The sequence below is a fragment of the Grus americana genome, chromosome 5 (assembly GCF_028858705.1).
Source record: "Grus americana isolate bGruAme1 chromosome 5, bGruAme1.mat, whole genome shotgun sequence".
Lineage (NCBI taxonomy): Eukaryota > Metazoa > Chordata > Aves > Gruiformes > Gruidae > Grus > Grus americana.
Window position 1 is genome coordinate 36181014 of NC_072856.1, and position 18786 is coordinate 36199799.

Below are 18786 nucleotides of genomic sequence, written 5' to 3' on the forward strand. Positions count from 1 at the left end.
GCAGGCAGCACTTTCCTAAGAATTCCCCCCGCGTTCATATCTGACTGTATTAGCTTAGCTAACAACTTTTATTTCACCTAAGAAAGAAAAATGGAAGGGATTTTCAAAGGCATTTCTCTGGATGCCAGGTTTTTATTTTATTTATCTAATCACTAACAGAAGTCTAACGGACAAGCACAGAAGATAGAAAGTCTGTGTGCGCGTGTTTGTGCGTGTGTGAGAAAACCTAAACCCATCATTTGCAACCTGTCAGACAACAGCTATATTGAACAAAATGGAAGATGAGCTATTATTTCAGAGGAGATGCAGGCATCGTCACCAAATGGGCTGTAATAGAAAACAGTAAGGGAGGACTATTCAAAACTGTCATTCTTTGAATGAAATCTAAAAGCACTGTTTGCAAAAGTTTTCATGACAAATATTTACTTTTTATCAATTCTAAGCTAGTTCAAACATTTTTAATAAGAATACAGACAACTGTTTTGCATTACCCAAATAACATAAAAGACGACTACACAGAAAAGATTTAGAAAGGATCTCTTAGCTCACAAATAAAAAATGAGCAAAAAATAGAGCGCTCATTCCCAGTTCCAGCTCCCAAGGCAGCCAATGGGTGTTTTACTACTACTTTCAGTACTGAAAGTCATTCCTTGGCTCAAATAACAGGAAAAAGGTCAATTCCCTTAGGGTAACATCTGTCTCACGGTCGCGCAGCACTGCTTTAGGGATCCCTCGGCGCTAGCCACCCGCACGGCTTGGTATCGGCGCAGCTCCGAGCTGCGGGACGCGCCGGGTGTCTCGGGTACCGCTCCGGCGCTCCGAGGCTGCGCTGCTGCTCTGGCAGGGCGAGCCTGCGTGCAACGAGCTGGGGTACGTCCATGTAGTTCTCCGTTTCTTGGCACGGGTGCACCCTCAGTGAGCTATAAAGCCACGTGGATCGGAGCCAAGGTATCTTAAATATTGACTCATGGTCTGGGTTGGAGATCAGGGCAGACAGTTTCATTCCTCTTGGCACAATGAAAGTCTCTAAAATAAGGGTAAATCTCATCTGTACAGAATGATAACTTTTTTCAGGGGCCAGCCTAAAAATGAACTCCTCCAGGAACAAGACGTTATCATAAATCTCGCCATCTTCTCCGAGGTCAAGATGATTTCTTCCACCTCACCTTCTCTAGCAGTCATACAGCAATACAGAAGGTGCACATATTAAAAAAAGAAAAATCTTATCTAAAACACCTGATTGCTCAACAGTTCTGCTCCTGGGCTAGAGGATGAAAGAGAACACCTATTGCTGATCAAGCGTCATACTGGCTAGCACAGCACAAAGACTGAAAGATGTACAGTGAAGACCGGTGCAAAGGCTACAGCAGAATTACCTGTTTTTCCAAGAGGGCAGGGATTTGGAGGGTCAGGATATCCTTGATCTTCACTGAAATCCTTTGGCACGTTATCTCCTGTCAGCTCAGCCACGATGTTTGGGATATTGCCGTAAGGACCCAAGTGCTGGAGACCCTCATGTGCACCACCTAGCAAAGACGATTTACGCAGGCACTTTTAATCTTGTAAAAAGACTAAGTGCTTCAAGTAACCCAGACTTAGATTTAAAATATATATATAAATTGTTATAGAGACAGATCCAAGTTTAGATTTCAAACATTTGTTTTAGAAACATAACCCTATGACCTAAATCAGATAACTTAGGTAATGAAAAATGAAACTAGGCAACAAAATCATCCACTTACTATTAGTTAGGGTTGGGGTTTTTTTCCGTAGCTATGTAAGTTATAGGTAAGAAAACGTAAAGAAACATAAGATAGTAATGGGACTTAATACATTTACTGCACAATCATCTTCAGTCACTGATACTGTTACTGTTCATTGGAGCAACTAATAACTGAAGAAGATATGGCAAGACAGCATCGTGGCAAGAAGACAAAGTTAATGACACTGTAGAAAGAAATAATGCTATTTATACAGCATAGAAATACATTAATAAAGTCATGTGAGGGGACTGAAGATGATATAGCAAATTTGGTTGTATACAGCTAGGAAAATTATTTTTAAATCAAACCGTTTCTTAAATGCAAACTTGAGTTTCCTGCAGTAATGGTGAAAAGTGATTAAGAGTCAATATGGTTAAAGGGAATTCCTGTGCACGTACACCTACCACAGCAGTCATTACAGTATGAATCACCACATTCAGTGACTTGTACACCCTTACTTAATAGCTCAGTTCTAGATGCAGGCTTTTATATTTGCCCTGCGGGACTCGGAGCACCATCGCTGCAGGGTTACAACAGCGGCGTGCAGCAGGTTTTATAACTCAGTGGTGGAGGGCACGATGACGGGCTTCCTCTTCTTGGGCAAACGCACACAGAAGTCGCGTGCTACAGCCTCCTTCCATGCATCTCAGCTTGGGCACCTTGCCTTTGACGAGTAGGGTCTTCCACTAAAGGTCTGGGAAGCAAGCTCAGGCCATTCTCTCTCTATACCTCCTTATCTGCTCCAGATCTTTTCTGCATGCGCTACTGGCCACATGCATCTACAGGCTAAAACCCAGCTGCTTGCGGAGTTTTCTAGATACTATTGCACAGTATTCTTTTGAATTTCAGACAAATAAAAACTTCGTTTCAAGCACGCTCTTTTTCCCTGCCGTACGACATTCACCACACACACTGCAGCAACAGCTAATGTAGTTACTGAGGACTGAGATGGTTCTGTGGCAGCAGAGCAACTTTTTTTTTTTTAAACCCTATACAATGAGAGATAACAACAGTCAACATATAAATTCCACTAACAATGAATGAGAGGAAAAGGAATTTGAATGATTGGAAAATATGAGTTGAAGAGTGAAAGCAGACACAACTGTTTGGGTAAATAGCACGATCACCATATTATCACCAAATAGTCTTATTTTTCAATTTCTATAATTTTCATAGATCTAAAAGATCGGAATAAAGCTTCTGAACATGAAAGCTGCTCCAGAAGAGTCACTCGAGTACTCCTGTCCCAACTAACAAATAAGTACTACCAGCCTAAATCATCATTTACACAGCTAGGCATTGTAAGCTAACGTAATCGCTTTTAAAAATTGCTAACATACGGCAGTCTTGACAAATTTTGTATTCATTTCTACATTTACAAGTGGTAGAGTCAAATTGTCTATATTTTGCAAATAATCTGTTGGAAGCTGGCATTATAGTACCAGAAGCAAGTTAGTCTCTAAGCATATATATTTGTTTTATTTGCACAATGGACTAAAATCTAATCAACATGCTAATTTTCTTCCTCAAGTAAAAATTTCATATTCTGTAATGCAATGTTGAAAGAAAGTTTTACAGATATGTAACAAGTATAAAAGTAGCCCTATAAAAAATATGCATCTGTGTTATGTGAGGTTTTCCCTTGTAGCTGACCATGAGACCTGGTACTAAAACCAGAATAGCGTTATACACACCGTGAACTTTATTATGCATTTACAGTCCATAGTCAACACAAAGGTGATGCTTGTAAGAGTTGCATAGATTCACAGTAACGCTATGGCGATGAGATTAAAAAAAAATCTCTAACGTACATTTAATCTAATGTCACTTAATCTAACGTCTAATGCACAGCATAAAATATTTCTTTTCTATCGAGCTCCTTCACATGAGGATTGATTGCATATATATGCTTAAAAGCATCAAGTTATGATTCTGCTGTAAACTACAGAACCACATAATCGATACGTGTTTGAACATCCTGTATACAATGTGGTTCACTACGGGACAATCCGTCAGAGAGAAGCGTATCTACGCTCGTATGTGGTGCAGACCTCTTGGCACCAAAGCTCCATCCATAAAGAAAACAGAGGTACTTAGCAGGCTCCAGTGTGCTATATATACATGTAAGTTTAAACCGCCTGCCAAGAATTCCCTTGACTGAGTACAAAACAATCTTTTTATATTAATATAAAGGATTGTTTCCTTTAGGTATAAATGGCCAGGATTGTTTAAGGGTTTTTCCTTTTTTTCCAAAAGAGCTGGAGACAATAGCACCTGCTCTGGTGCCATAACTTAGCACACTTGAGCGATTTAATAGCCTTAGCAAAGCTCGTTCCTTATAAATTCTGATAAATGGTGCACTCGGTAAAGACTGCAATAATAAAAATGAAATGCTGTGAATACACCAAATAGGGGTATTATGTACAGTAATTCACAAGCTGCATTCGTTTTGGTATTGCAACGTTACTGATTTGAAGAAACATATTAGGATGAAATACAGCGCAGCTACCAAGTCAAAATATTGTGATACAAACACAGTTATCTTCAAAACCAGCGCAAGATGGGTCTCTTGAACCCAGACCAAACCTTGAGGCAGAGACTGAAAGAAAAAGACAAGACTACTAAATATCGAGGAACTTTTTGTAATTCCCTATCCAAGGGAAGGATGAGAGAGACCATTGTTAAATTATTTGAACCTGGACTAGTGAGAAATCCAGAAGAATACTACAGAGGACACTCCGGTACTGAGAAAGGATGGGCAAGGTAAATCATAGTTTTTCCCATCTCTGCTTACTACTTGTATGAACTGACTTGTGTGCCACATACTAGCAAAAAAAACCAACCAAACAACCAAACAAAACCCCACTGAACTTCCAAACAACCAGCTCCCTTTCACGTGCAGGATTTCTGCATGAGCATGTGGTTATTTTATGTCCCTAAAAGATAAGCTAGACGTTTAGGTCTTTTGGGCTGATATACACACATATATGTAGCCATCTTCTGGCACAATGCTTGAACTGTTGCAGAGTGGAAAACAAAAAATGGAACAATTCTCCATTCCTCCAATTCTGGAAAAAAGTCTTTAATTGCCTCACCAACTACTGCTATTATCTCAACTACAGATACCTGGAATGACTAAACATTTAAAGTGCACAGGTTATAGCTCATTTTTTTTGTAGGACCTACACTGTCTCCATGGGAGGAAAAACAACATAACCACTCCACTCTTGGAGAAAAAAAGAAAAGAAAAAAAAAAGAAAACACAAAGAACAACTAGTTTCCTGCCAGTATTGAATATTTCCCCTGATATAACACATCCAATGGAAATGCTGTTAGGTCACTGAATTTCTAGTTGCTCCTACCCATCTGTTGGGACCATAAAGCACAACTGAAACAAACCTGCTCTCAGAAGCAATTCTCCACATCAAATATAAACAGGCAACGCTGCCCCCCAGAAGAGTCATTTTAAGAGGGTCAGTGAGAATGCAGTTTCAAAAAGAATGTGAAATGATCGTAGAATATTCAAGACAAATAATGGGGCAAATTTGCCTTTCGGTCTGATTAGAACAGTTTCCCAAGTCACAGTGTAGATAGGGTTATGGCATGTACAAATTCAGAAAAGAGGTGGTTTGGCCAATCTTAACAAGGAGACACAAAATAAAACAGATCATGTCAGTTGTGACTAAATACATCCCAGATCCTAAATTAAAGCCCTTTGTCACAGAGTCATGCTAGCTGCCTCAGTTTTCCTATTTTTGCTCTTAAACATCACGAAGCAGATTCTTAAAGCATCCAAGCCCTTCCCAGGTGCACAGAGGAACAGTCCCCCGCGTAAGAACTGCACCTCTTACGATCTTGAGCGGTACAAACTCCAAGCGCAGATTTGCTGCAAGGGAAGCCTGGCATACCTCACCCCACTGGGGTACGACTCCTGAGGGAGCCATTGCCAGCAAGAGATGGAGCGTATCAAAAACCCGTCTGACATGCCCCTTTTTGCCACTTTCCCCTCACACGATGCCAGGTACAGGAAAAGACAGAGAAGGAAATGCTATGCTGGAGAGGAAGCCTTCACAGCGGGAGGCTCCTCTGGCAGCTATTTGCAGCCGCCTCGCATTTCACTAAACGTGCAAAGCACACTTAGCTGCCTGACGAACTTGAGTGGAGAGCAGCCTTGGGTGCTCTCCAAGACCTGGGCAGCGTATTACATCTCTGCTGTAAGTTAGTGCGTGAAATGTAAATAGATATTAATACAGAGATGTAATACGCTGCCCAGGTCTTGGAGAGCAGCCTTGGGTGCTCTCCACTCAAGTTCGTCAGGCAGCTAAGTTTGCAAAATCTTTTGTTAATCTCGACTATTAGTTCTTATCATTGGGAAAATCTTCAAACATTTTCCACCGCCTCCTCTCTGATGTACTGATAGCTCTTTTTCCTTTCATTGTGACAGTTTTCCACACTACCCTGCACTTCTGTCCCCAATCATCTTGCTGTAGCTACCTTTGCTGTGTCATCGTCACACTCAAAAGTGATGCCTCATCCCTAAATCAAAGGCAAGTTTGCCAATATGCTTTCTGGTGCTCTTGTATCTTAAAATGGGACACCATCCACTAACTTCCTTTTCCTTCCATTTAATTATCTGCAAGACTCCCCACCATGTAAATCTGATTAATACTGTCCAAAAAATCCATTTTCATTTTCCTTATCCTTTCTACCATCACTGAAAGCTTTACAGTCCCAATGCCATCTTCAGCTAGCTTCGTCATCCTAGAGAGTCCTAATTGATTACAATCAGGAAATGAGAAGCACTGAAAAAAATTATAAGTGATCACATTTTCTGTGTTCCACAGAAGCTGCTAAACAACAGGGAAGGAGCAAGAACATAGGAGAACCAAGAATGGAAAAATGCAACCCCAGCCAACTTCCTTAACCATGCAAGAGCGTGCCTGGGGAAGCCCAAGACAGCTACAACTATACATACTCAAGCATCCCAGATTCCAGGCTCAGCTTCTCTTCTCCCTAATGACACAAATTTTCTTAAAACTATAAAGATTAGTTTTCTCTGCAGAGGGACAAATTCCTTTCGGTGTTCTCTAAAGCCTTAAGCGCATACATCATGCAATTACTGACCTTGCTTTAAATGAATGATTCCATTTTATCCCATATTTTAATTACAAACAGTACAAATATTTAAGATATGAAATGCTTTTATTGTGGAGTGGTTAGGACCAAAGTAACGTCCACGCCCCTCTCACAATAAATTTCTAACAGTAGCTTATATGCCATTATTCATTATTCAAATTGTACACACAATAAAAAAAAAATCCAGCAGCTCACTTGCTGACAGAGCACAAAAGCAACCTCTTATGCCTCCCTTGGTTGAACAATTCTCTAATGGACTGTATTAATTTGCCTTTCAGTCTGAGCAGAAAGCTTTCCCATTTCGTCATGTGGATAAGCTTACCCTTTTCACAAACACAGTGCAACCTGCAGTATGAAGCAACGGGCATTCTCTGCTGCACGGACTTCCAGCTACCGTGCATCAGCAGAGGCAAGGGAAAGCACGTCCAGCAAACACCAGACGCCTTGCTAACGGCCACGCAGCGCATGGCTCAATGAAACAGGGCAACGCAAGGAAGCCAGCAAGCCTGCTTTACTGCACAAGGGATGGGACGCTGTTCCAATCCTATAAACGTAAGCGTGGCAATGGAAGACTGAAGCACTTTATTCACTGGCCTTGACATCGGTGCAAGAGAAGCCCAAACGCTCCATGAATGTCAACGTACTCTGAGAAAAATACTCCTTTCACTCCTGTAATGTGAAGCCTGGAGGCACCAGAATTGTCCAGAACGGGACCATATTTTCTCTACTGCTCCACTAAACTTCACGGTTTTCCGTGAACCCATTCATGGTTACTTCAATTTTATTTTCCACGCAGATGGCTCAAAGTCTCCGCCGGTTCCTCAACAGAAGCGTTTAAAATCTTCACGTGCCCGTCTGACAGCTGCCAGTGGTGCAGGTTTGCTAACTCCCCCAGACGACCTCACTGTGAACACCACCAGCTCCCAAGTCTCTGCTTTGGTCAGCCGGTATCACCTCACAGCCCTAGAAGCAGAGGCTTCAAAACTTTTCCCAACGTGGCCTGAATCAAGACAGGGTTTATTTTGCATCTGAATAAAAGGTCAGGCACATGATGAAGAGGCAAGAGAGCAGTGAACTAACGAAGAGCCTTGCCAGGTAAGACCTGGCCCAACGCTGCTAGAGGGACTTGGGCCGGCTAACCTGATGTAGTAAAGCACCCCCAGAGGAGAAAACAGCTTCTTCCTCCCCTCCTGTTCAGCAGCTGAGAACCTTCTTCTCCTCATTCATCCCTGCAGCAGCTGTGAGGGCGCTGCTGAAAGCGTGCGCGACGGGAAGCAGAAAGAACAGCTCTGGAAACCTCCGGAGCGTGCCAGAGATCCTATCTCCTGCACACACACCGCCACCATCAAGAAAAGCAAGAATCTCTTCTTTGTCTAGACTTCTAAAATATCTTTTAATAGAACCAAATAAATTAAAAAAAGCTTTTCTTACTGCAAGTTAATTTAAAATTCAGATGGGAGCAGGGGAAATGCATATGAGTTTGAGAGCAATTACAAAAAGGTATAAATTCCAACTAATGTGCCCAAGGATTTCTCTTATGCATGTGAAAGACAAGCAGGGAAAAGCCTCTGAAAATAAGAGCTCCTCATAATTTGGCCAGTCTTCACTGGCAGACTTTTTAAATACTTATGGACCATATTTCATTGCTAGATAAAATTTCACCATTTCTTATTAAATTTCTATATAGCATCTGCCAACATCAGAAAACAGAAGTACTATAAAGCATCAGACAATACAGAAGCTATCGTATTCCCTCTCCTCCTCAGGTTTCTTACCTCCTTTATCGGGTCTCTCTGGTAACATGTACAAAAATATATCCTGGATGTAAAATGTTTGTCTAATCCCATTCTAATTGATTAATTACCTTTAGGTACCTGAGAATCTACTTAATTGTAAATCCCTACAGACCTGCCACCTTTCTTCCCTGAAAGATTCCCATCTCAAGCTGCTTTTTCCTTTGGTGGTATCTTTTAAAGATGACTTTATGAATAGCAGCAGCAGCCTATACCATGGAACAGTGGTTAGCGGAAGGTTTTAAGAGCTGGAGTCACTTTATCTTCTCGGTTCCTCAGAAGAGGGATGTGACACCTGCACTCCCTCCTGCAGCCATAAGAAGAGGACTGCTATACACACACATCACTTCAAGAAAATGCCCAAAAATTCCCTTTCCCCCTCCCCCCCTCCAAAAAAGCCCCAAATCCAAACAGGTCCCTTAGTCGGACCCACATGCAAATAACAAAGATTTAGAGAGAAAGAGATTAACACACTTTTCTTCTTGCAATCCCCATTGACCAACTTCTCTGACGAGCACGCTAGTTTTGAGAACTTTCCCCTCCTGTCCCCAGACAGACCGAGGAGACAAGAGCGGTGCCTGCGCACCTCCCGCGGCGCTGGGGCGGTGAGGAAGGGCAGCTCCCCAAATTCACGAGCGGCAAAGCCCACAGCGGTAACAGCCGCAGCCTTCGCTGGATCCTGCCCTTGCTCCTCAAGAGGGAAAGTTGTCGAAAACACCTTGAGGGAACACCATACCACATCCACACAGCAATATAAACACCAACTTTTGTTTTCTTATTATTAAATGCCTGTCACGGCTTATAAATTCATATGGAAGCAAGGATGTTATGGGCCAAATTTTCAAATGCTTGTCTTTAATAAAATAAAGAACAAAGTCATACCACATCATTATTTTCCTGTCTGCAGAGTTACAGGTATAATCATTTTACATGCAAGTTCTTCAGAGCGGTGCCATATCACTTACGCAGATGAAGAAAATCCACTGCAAACCACTGCCGCCATTTGGCAGCGTCAGTTGGCACTGTCATTAACTTTTAAATTTCCAGAATCAGCATTGTAAACGCCCTCTCTTACGACATGCACCACTGCCCGGTACTCAAATTCTGGTTACATTCGATGTTACAATTTGGGGAATAAAATACAAAGAAAACAATAGGTATTTTTAGTCAAATCTATACAAATCCAGATGCCTACTATCTTAATGTATAAAAACGTGTAGCTTTACCATTTTCATTTTATGTTACAACTCGGAGGTGTCCACGTTAAATTTTGAAACAATATTTCCTGGACTATTTCTGTAATTTGAAAAATAAAAAAAAAAAAAAAACCCAAAAAAAACCCCAAAACCCACAAACCACAAAAAAAAAAAAACCCAAAACCTGAAAGCAGAGACTAGGAGAGTGATGTTGAAGTTTGATTTTGTTTGTTAGATGTCAGGCCCGTAATGCAGTTCGATTAAAGTCATGTGTGCTTCAGCAAAATCAGTCCCGCGGTGAATGCAACTTTACCTTTTAACTTCAGTAGGGCTTTCTCTATCGAACAGATACAATAATCCAAATCCCAAGCGATTGTGTGGTCCCTTTACACTAAGAGCGGCACGCTGCCAGCCCAGGGACTCCCACGCTGCTGTCCCCAGGTGCTGGCACAGAGCATGTGAACTACAGCCGTCACCTCGCCATGTCTGCTCACCCCCAGATATTATACTCCCACGTCGCCCAAGGAAGTCCAAATATATTCAGGTATAAACACAGCACATACTAGCCCAAAAGCAAATGGGTGCAAAGGTAATTTCTGCACTGGTTTCACCGAGTACATTCACAAGCGAAAGTTTTGGCAACTTTCTGATAAGTAGCAGTCTGGTAGGTATGTTACTAGGACTGTCTATCCTAGTTTTTTTTCTTAGGAAAATGTGAACAAAACAGACATTATTAACATGCATGAGTAATCTGCATAACTTTACAGACAGTAGATTCCATGCAAAGTGCTGTCTGCACAGAGGCTGTGCTGCTAAGTCATTAACTACCAGTTGTTAGTAGAAATATTAGCATAATGTTCCAGACTCTCTGAGTTTTCTTATCTCAGTCAGGCAAACAGTAACTACCTTTTTCTAAAACAATAACCAGGTGTTTATTTCCTTTCAAAACAATCAAATAAACTCAGCCTTTTCTCTGTAGCTCTAGGTCTCTGCAGGAGAGCCAAAAGCTTCCCAAAGAGGCATTGTATTTTCTTATCCCTACAAACGATCAGGATTTAAGAGACATCATTTAATGTTGTCATTGAGGTTGACAGCGTTACGCCTCTTTGTGGATTGAAAACTTCAGGCTTTCTGGGCTGTCGTGCCAACACCTTTATCAACCATCGTCTTGTTTGAAGTGTTTTTAAGAAAGAGAAACAAAACAAGCAAATCAAACCACAAGCAAACGACCCAAGAGGTTTTCTGTTGTATTGAATTGCACAGGAGGTAATGAAAGCGTAAGGAGATGATATTTGCAAAATGAAAACAGGACTTCACATCTTCCATTATGAAGTTAAGTGCTATAAACTGCCCGAGCTGAGCTACTGGTGCCCCCGTGTGTTTAAGTGAGATTTTACTGTTCTCCCACACACAGTATAGTAGTCCAGAAATTTGCATTATATACATATTCCCTCCCCAAAAAAACCCCTTAAATATTGGCACAAACTTGTAGGCACGCAAGGAAAGAAAAAAACCATGTGGTCTCTTACCTCATAAACTCCCTGCCAGGTGAAAATAAACAACTTCTATGTTTTTCAAACGTTGAAGGCATTTATCTTATTTTTTTGTCTTCTGTTAACATAGATACAGCCCCCTTCTTGTCTATAGGAAACCTGAATACAGCACTGTGGTGCTTGTACAGTATTTTAGTCATAAACCTAAATGGTAACTACAGAAAGACAGCTACTCATTAAAGATGCCTATTTTGGTTTTCTGTGTTTTTTCCTCTCTTTTTACAAATACCGCTAAGTGACTCCAATATAGCTTTCTGAAAAGCTAAATTAACGAGGAGAGCAAATATTAATAGAGAAATTAAAGTAGTTAACATGAGTTTGTTACTTTTAGGAATCGGGGGTGTGCAGAGAAAGAAAATCTGTTCAGTGGTCAGCAAAAACCAGCTGCTCCTAAGATACCACCTCGGGTGTTAAAAACGTCTTCGCTTGACACTCATCGTGCGGGATCTGTTTGGCTTCTGCCGCGCTGACACGCCACGCACCATCTGCCGGCTGCGGTACACGAGTACAGGGAATCAGCCAGCAAATTCCCATTTTCCTGACATATTCATCCAGTGAACTGGATTTTATTTATTTATCCACTCAGCTAACGGAGCCCTAGCACAGGGGGAGAGCTCGCGCTGCCTCCGCACCTCCCTGCGGGCTTGCAGAGAGAAAAGCCACCATGCTCAGAGTCCTCTGGACCTCTGAGCTCTGCTTGGATTACAGGCAGCTTCGAGTTCACAGTCATTTATTGGCCGATTCAACTCTTTATCAGGCATTTTCTAGACTCTACTCCTATTTTAGCAGCTTGACATTAGGTAACAGGTATATAGACAAATGCAAAGGGAAGGAAAAGGAGAGAGGGGGGAAAAAAGCATGTATTTACAGATTTTAACGTAAGAAAAAGACAGTAACTTCTTTCAATTAACAAGCTGTACGTTCGTTTCTGTCCATCAACAGGAAAACTATCTGGTCACTTAGGAAAGAGAACACATGCTGTTAAATGTATTTTCTGAAAAGTGTCCATTTTTCAGTTGTCTTTGGAACGGAGCAAGTTCGTGACTTCCCTTACTACAGCCAAGGCAGCCCTAAGCCTTTTTTAGCAGAAGGGGGAGAGGAGAGGGGAAGACCATGTATAGTTCTTTGCAACACATCCACCCTCTGGTTTTTAGCATTTTAAAGTCAAAATATGATGATTAACACTGGAAAAAATGTAGATAGCTGAGATGGAAATTGGGCATAATTAGGAAATCTGCAGATGAACTAACAGCAGTAGTATTTTTGTTACATATAAAATTATTAAGATCTTATTCAGCTGGAAAAGGTTATTACAATAATCACTCAAATGTGCAAACATTTCATTATAATCAGGCTGCTAGTATAAACTTGTCACTATTATGGCAGCCTAAATTTGTTTCCAAAATCCAAAGCCACAGAAATTAATTTTTCCTGACAGTACCTTGTTTGCAAGTGTACACATATAATGGGTGAAATCTTGGCCTTTTGAAAAATCAGTGGTACTTCTAGAATCCTGGCTCGGCTGGAGCTGATGGCATCTGCACTTAACACTGCTGCAGGCCTACGCTGCCGGGGCAATTTCTGACAAAAAAGATTTTGTTATGTAAAACAATCTTCTCTAGGAACATACTAAATTTATTAAGCTCTGATTTATAAAGTTTTTTTTTATGCTGAGATGCAATATCTGGTCAAAATGAGAAACAGACGTGCTCCAGAACAGTCAGTGGGTTGACGACGAGGATGCTGGCATGGGATGAACAAGGTTTTAAGTTGTCTACATTGGTCACCGAGACCTACAGTCTGAAAAATGGCTGGAAGTCAACACACTCCTGGCAGCTCAGAATTTCTCATAAATAATCAGAGTTTCATACCCAATTCTACTCTCCACTACTTTCAGGCAAAAATCCCCAGTGAAGGCACTGCCTCAGGAGAGTAGTTAGTGAATTATCACTTTGCCATGATGGTATTTAGGATGAAAACCCTATTTTGCTGTGACATATTCCAATTATTATTAAACGTCTTTCTTCCCTTCCCCCTTAGTTTTCCCTTCTGTTATCTTGTAGACTTTTTTGAGCGCTTGCACACAGAATTATTAGACAGAGATAACAGTGTAACTATGTTGCTGAAAGTTCATAGGTGCATCCTTCAGAATCTGAAGCCTTGTACTGATGTACTCTAAAAACACATGCAGTTACCTTTTCTATAGCTCAGCCATAAATCACTTATTGTTCATACGGATACCACCGGGAACATCAATCACAAGTCCTCTCTCAATCCTCCTGTCAGCCAACACCTGTGCTACAGGCACAGGTTTTTTTGCTTAAATGTTACAACCCACAACACACTGTCTTGTGCTGCTCAGTTCACCTCCTTGCACACTGGCCAAGAAGCATTTGAGATACAAGCAAGCCATAAGAGCTCAGCACCATCAGAAACATTCTTCCAGAAAGCTCTGCAGGTCTGGTTAGCTGAGCAGAGATTGGAGCTTCCTTCTCCAAGGAAATTCTGTTTCTAAATCATACAATGGCATTTCACAAAATATGTAAGATCCAAAACCACCACACAAAACAATAATAAAAACCCCATTCGGAAGGATCACAAATTTTTACTACACTGAGCATTACATGTTATCTGCACGTAACAGGGCAAGACGTCACAGGAGTCCTTGTCCAAAGGATCATTCTTCACCAGAGGACACAGTCCTTGCCTGAACCCAGCTCCTCTTCTGTTTTGTCTAGAAAACATCGGCTGACTGGAGCCGCTGGGAGGTCAGGAATGCCAGTCTCCTGGCAATAACTGAGTAGTGGGCAGACTGGGGAAAATGGTAGAAACTGCAGTTTTTCGGGCAAACGCTGTACGTGGAGGCATTATGTATGGGAATCTCTTACAGAACTAGACTGTTTTGAACAAAGGTCTTACCATGCCATTTTAGCAGTTCTGTTTCCAAAGTAGACCTCTAATAGAAAGTCAAATCCATTGTGCAAGTTTTTCCCCCAAATTACACACAAAAAAAAAAATTTAAAGAGGATAAAACAGAGCATTGTTAGCTGATCAGTAATTGGTATATTAAATTCTGAAGTCTTTCACAACGTAATAGTTAAAATCACTGGTGGAGAATGAAATGCAAGTTTTGTTGGATTAGCTATTCTGTAATTCATGGTCTATATTTAAATATAAACTCATGGTGAATATTTACTGAATTATATTTATATTTTAAAAAAGCAGTATGAGAATATAATGCGCAAAATGACCTAAGATCATGTTAATCTTGTAACTGGAACCAACACTTTCAAAACACTTTCTTAAGTTGAAGTTTCTAATCAGATACTTTAAGAGATATCTATCTCTCTCTAGGCAGACATGCATCATCACAAGAAACCAAAGAAAGAGCGAGGGATTACTATCTGAAAAACTTACCGCAAAACACTCTCTGAAAAGCAACGTTTGACATGAAGGTCTGATTTATTTGCACCCCTATTTCTACGCTGAGTGATAGCGTTCACCTCACAAGGCTTTTTTGCTTCTGCAGAATTTTCTCCATAGGCTGCTAAATACCCATCGTAGACTTGAAAAAAGAGAGTCACCCTCATCTGATCAAGAGGGAAATGTTAAATATGATAAACTGGATTTATCACCTTTCTGTTTCACTATGTTCTATACACAGAAGGTATTTTTTTTAAAAAAAAGGAAAGAAAGAGGTGAAAAGAGAAAAAAAGTTTTGTCCAACCTGCATTTTGAGGAAGATTTTATAGATGATTGAAAAAAGTAGTAGTATTATTCGAGTCTCACAAGCACCAGAAAAGCTTCAATACTTAAAAGAGATTCTTAATTTGGTTTTGCTAACATTGCAATTAGAAAGTAATGGCAAACAGCTGAGATGAGATCCAGATTTGCTTATCTTTTCTAAGGTTTGTTTTTTTTTTCTTTAAAAAAAAGTCTGGGGAAGAGAGGGAGATGGAGATTAAAATCACTCACTTCTACCAGTCTGTCCCAATTTCTCTACATACGCTCTAAAATAAATACGCTCATAAAGGAGGAGGAAAGGGCACAGGCCAAATTTTACTCCCTAAGCTGAATCTCTGTCATTTAAGTTTGCAGAAAGCGTATGCCCAAAGTTTCTTTAGAAAACACATCAGTTTAGGTCTGCAATTATCTGGTAGAAATGCCTATTCAGCTTTAATCCTCTCCTTAGCCTCTATTAAGGCAAATGTATCTCTTCGGCTAGGAGAGTCTTAGATCCTAAGGAGGACAAAAGAAAGGGCATAGGCTTATGAACTGTGAGGACCTGCTACACTGTGTCAAATTGGTTTCATTCTAAGAGAAGGGTTGAGAGTTTCCGCTCTGGTTTGATGTTTGCACATCAATATTTGGAGTTGCATACCTTCAACTGTTTGCTGTAATCCCAAAATAAAAGCCAGTTTATTACAATTCAAATAGCAATACATTGCAACATGATCCTAATACCCTAACATTTGAGCCAGATGTTTCAGATGGTTTGATTAAAAAAAAAAAAAAAAACCCAAAAACCTACTCACACCAAGTGAGACCAGAAGTACCGGCCAGGAAACTGAACCTGAGCCCCAAGCATTCATCACAGCAACACGGTGTTGAGGAGCTACTTGCGGACACGGGGAGAGGAGTGCCCGTGTCCTTTCCACCCTGCCTGCAGCCCCGTGTGCTCCTGCGCTGATCCTGTCCCATGGGGGGGCTGCACAGTATTCTGCAGCATGTAGGAAGACACTCCCCCAAGATTTCTCCCTTTATCTCACATGACACCGCAAACATTTGATTTCTGCTCGCCCACAAATGTTTCTAAAATCCATGAGATTTGGGCTCTGTAGGTTGCATTTGTTTCATGTGAAACATATATGTGATGTATTTATGCACACTATTGGGGAAGAATTTAGTAAACATATTGTTTTGAGGTACTAGAGACCAGACACTTCTAAGACAACATGACTTCTTCTACAAAGCCTGTAATTTTTAACCTACTACTTCCTCTGCCAAAAGCATTACATTAAGGAAGGTAAAGGATGGATGATGATTTTAAAAACAAAGATCACACAATAACATGGTGAAGAAATCCATCATTTCAAGCTCAGGATATTCTGCATCTGTACGCAAAACAATAATTATTACCAAAGAATACTAATAAATTCATCATAAAGTAGAAATTAGCTACCTTCAATGCTCTGTGGACCAACTAGATTCATAGCCTGGTGCGCTGGATATTCTACCCGGGGTCTGGCAATGCCCAATTGCTCCATAACCCCATGGAGGAGCCTCTGAATATCTGCTTCAGAAACCCTGTCAGGGGTCCTAGGGCTGTGGCTGAAAGCTGAAGCCAATCCAAACGCCAGCAGAAATATCATGTTACAAAGCAAGGTAGTTGTCATTCTGGTAGCCACTTTTATCCTGTGAAAAAGAAAGGAATTTGATTATAAAAGATAGTGGAAAAAACCTCTACTACACACGCTGGAAATAACTTCTGATCTTCCTGCTTACTGTACATCACAGTTTAATACCACAGCTTCTAGGAGCAGCTGAAAATCTAGCCACCTGAAAATTGGGGGGGGGGGGGGGGAGAATGGGAGGAATAGAGTGGATAGGCTCTTCTCTTCTAAACAAAAGAACTAGTAAGCTACAGAAATCAATTTTCTGATTTGCATTTGCCCATAACATTCATTAACAGTCACTGCAAACAAAATGGATCCGCTGTTTCATTGAATGAGAATACGTTTCCCCTCCTCCCCATGTTTATTATGCTATTTTATAAAGCTCTGGGCTAAAAGCAAAGAACTCTTCAGCCAAGAACTGTGTTTTCCAATCTCTATTCTTGCATTATCTGAAAAATTAATCATTAGAAATTGCTGAACAACCTGGATTATATTTTATTTGTACCTTAAGACAAGAGGCTTCCTACTTCATATGCATCGTATAGGTTTCATTTGTTTCCTTGAATCCCTTTCACTAAATGGCTACACAGTGTAGTATAATTAGGGAAAAAAAAACACAAAAAGCAACGCAAAACAATAAAACCCCCCTCAATTACCACTTAACTGTCCTCCTTGAGAGGCTGAATTTTAATCAGAACGCTTGATTCTTAAAGCTCCTTTTCCCCTCGCATCAGAGAATAATTAAAATACCTCACTTTCAACTCCTTGAATAAACAAAAAACCCTCAAGCCCCCCTAGTCTTCCTTAAAACATACCCAGCCGCCCGATTTCCCCACGCCAGACGCTTAAAGCCGTTCCCCTGCTCCAGCCGCCCCACGCCAGGCACCTGAAAACGCCTCGGGGCCAAACATGGCTGCCAAGGCCACTGCTGGCCGCGGTCCCCGCTGCGCCTCTGCGCGGCTCCGCCACCCCGCCCCGCCACTCCGCTTCATCAGCCTCCGCGGGAGAGAGCTGCACGGGGGGCGAGCCGCCCGTTTTCTAATTCCCAGTGACAAAAAGCCTGCTTTCTACAAAATCTTCCCCGCTAACATGCGGGCGAGCAGGGCTGCCGCTCCGCCCCGCACCCCTGTGCTGCGCCCACGGAAAGCTGGACCGTAACCCCGCTCCCTCCCCTTCCCCCGGCACCCAGGGCGGCTCAGCAGCGGCACGGAGCCCTCCGGCCCGGCCCCCGGTCCCGCCGCACTCACCTCCCGCTCCCGGCGCGGCTCTGCGGGTGCGGCGGCTCCGCGCCGCGCATCCTCTGTGCGCAGCCACGGCCCCTCGCCCCCCTTCCCCCGCAGCCGGGCCCCGCCAGCTTCTCGCAGGTACCTGCGGCGGCCGTGTGCTTGCTGCAGGGATTTGTCCGATGAAGAAGATGACACAACGCTGGGGGGGTGGATATTTAAGATCTCCCCTTTTTAGCTAAACGCAATAGCCTAAAAATAAACAAAAGGTTGTTGATGGATTAACAGTCATAGAAATAAAATATTACATATTCCTAGGATCGCACCCATCTTCCCCCTGCAGTTTCTGTCCCTGGAATATGGTCAGTGTTTACTTACAGAACAGTAGCATTTACCTAACTGCAGCTTTACCAGGTAACAACATGGCAACCATCTCTAAGCATTTGCAGGTTAAGGTCTCCAGGTTAAGCAATACATCATATACATCATCCATAGCAGAGGGTAACAAAAGGATAACTATCAAAGGATCTTGCTAAATGAAGCCTATCATTTAATAGCAGTTGGCAAAATGGTAATATAAATGGTAATAATCTAAAGGCTATTTTATGTAACATCTTCACTGCTACTGACATGAACATGACATGTCCAACTTTAGGATCACTATCTACAGAAAAGCTGAGTTTATACCCCATAAGCCACAACAGAACCATGAACTACACTTTCAAA

General features: G+C 41.7%; 1 protein-coding gene across 3 annotated transcripts in view; it reads right to left on the reverse strand.

Moving 5' to 3' along the window:
- SCG5 (secretogranin V) overlaps positions 1-18240 on the reverse strand; it is a 30706-nt gene extending 12466 nt beyond the window's left edge. Inside the window, exons 1-3 of one of the 3 annotated variants that reach the window (XM_054826149.1) lie at positions 18085-18240; positions 16624-16856; positions 1377-1526 (exon numbers count right to left, since the gene is read on the reverse strand). In XM_054826149.1, coding sequence (XP_054682124.1) covers positions 1377-1526; positions 16624-16856; positions 18085-18134 — 433 coding nt within the window. In that variant the 5' untranslated portion in view covers positions 18135-18240. Of the gene's footprint in view, positions 1-1376; positions 1527-16623; positions 16857-17652; positions 17969-18084 lie in introns of those variants that run through there. The other 2 variants (XM_054826151.1, XM_054826150.1) reach the window with 2 other exon arrangements.
- Between the last annotated feature and the right edge of the window lie 546 nt (positions 18241-18786).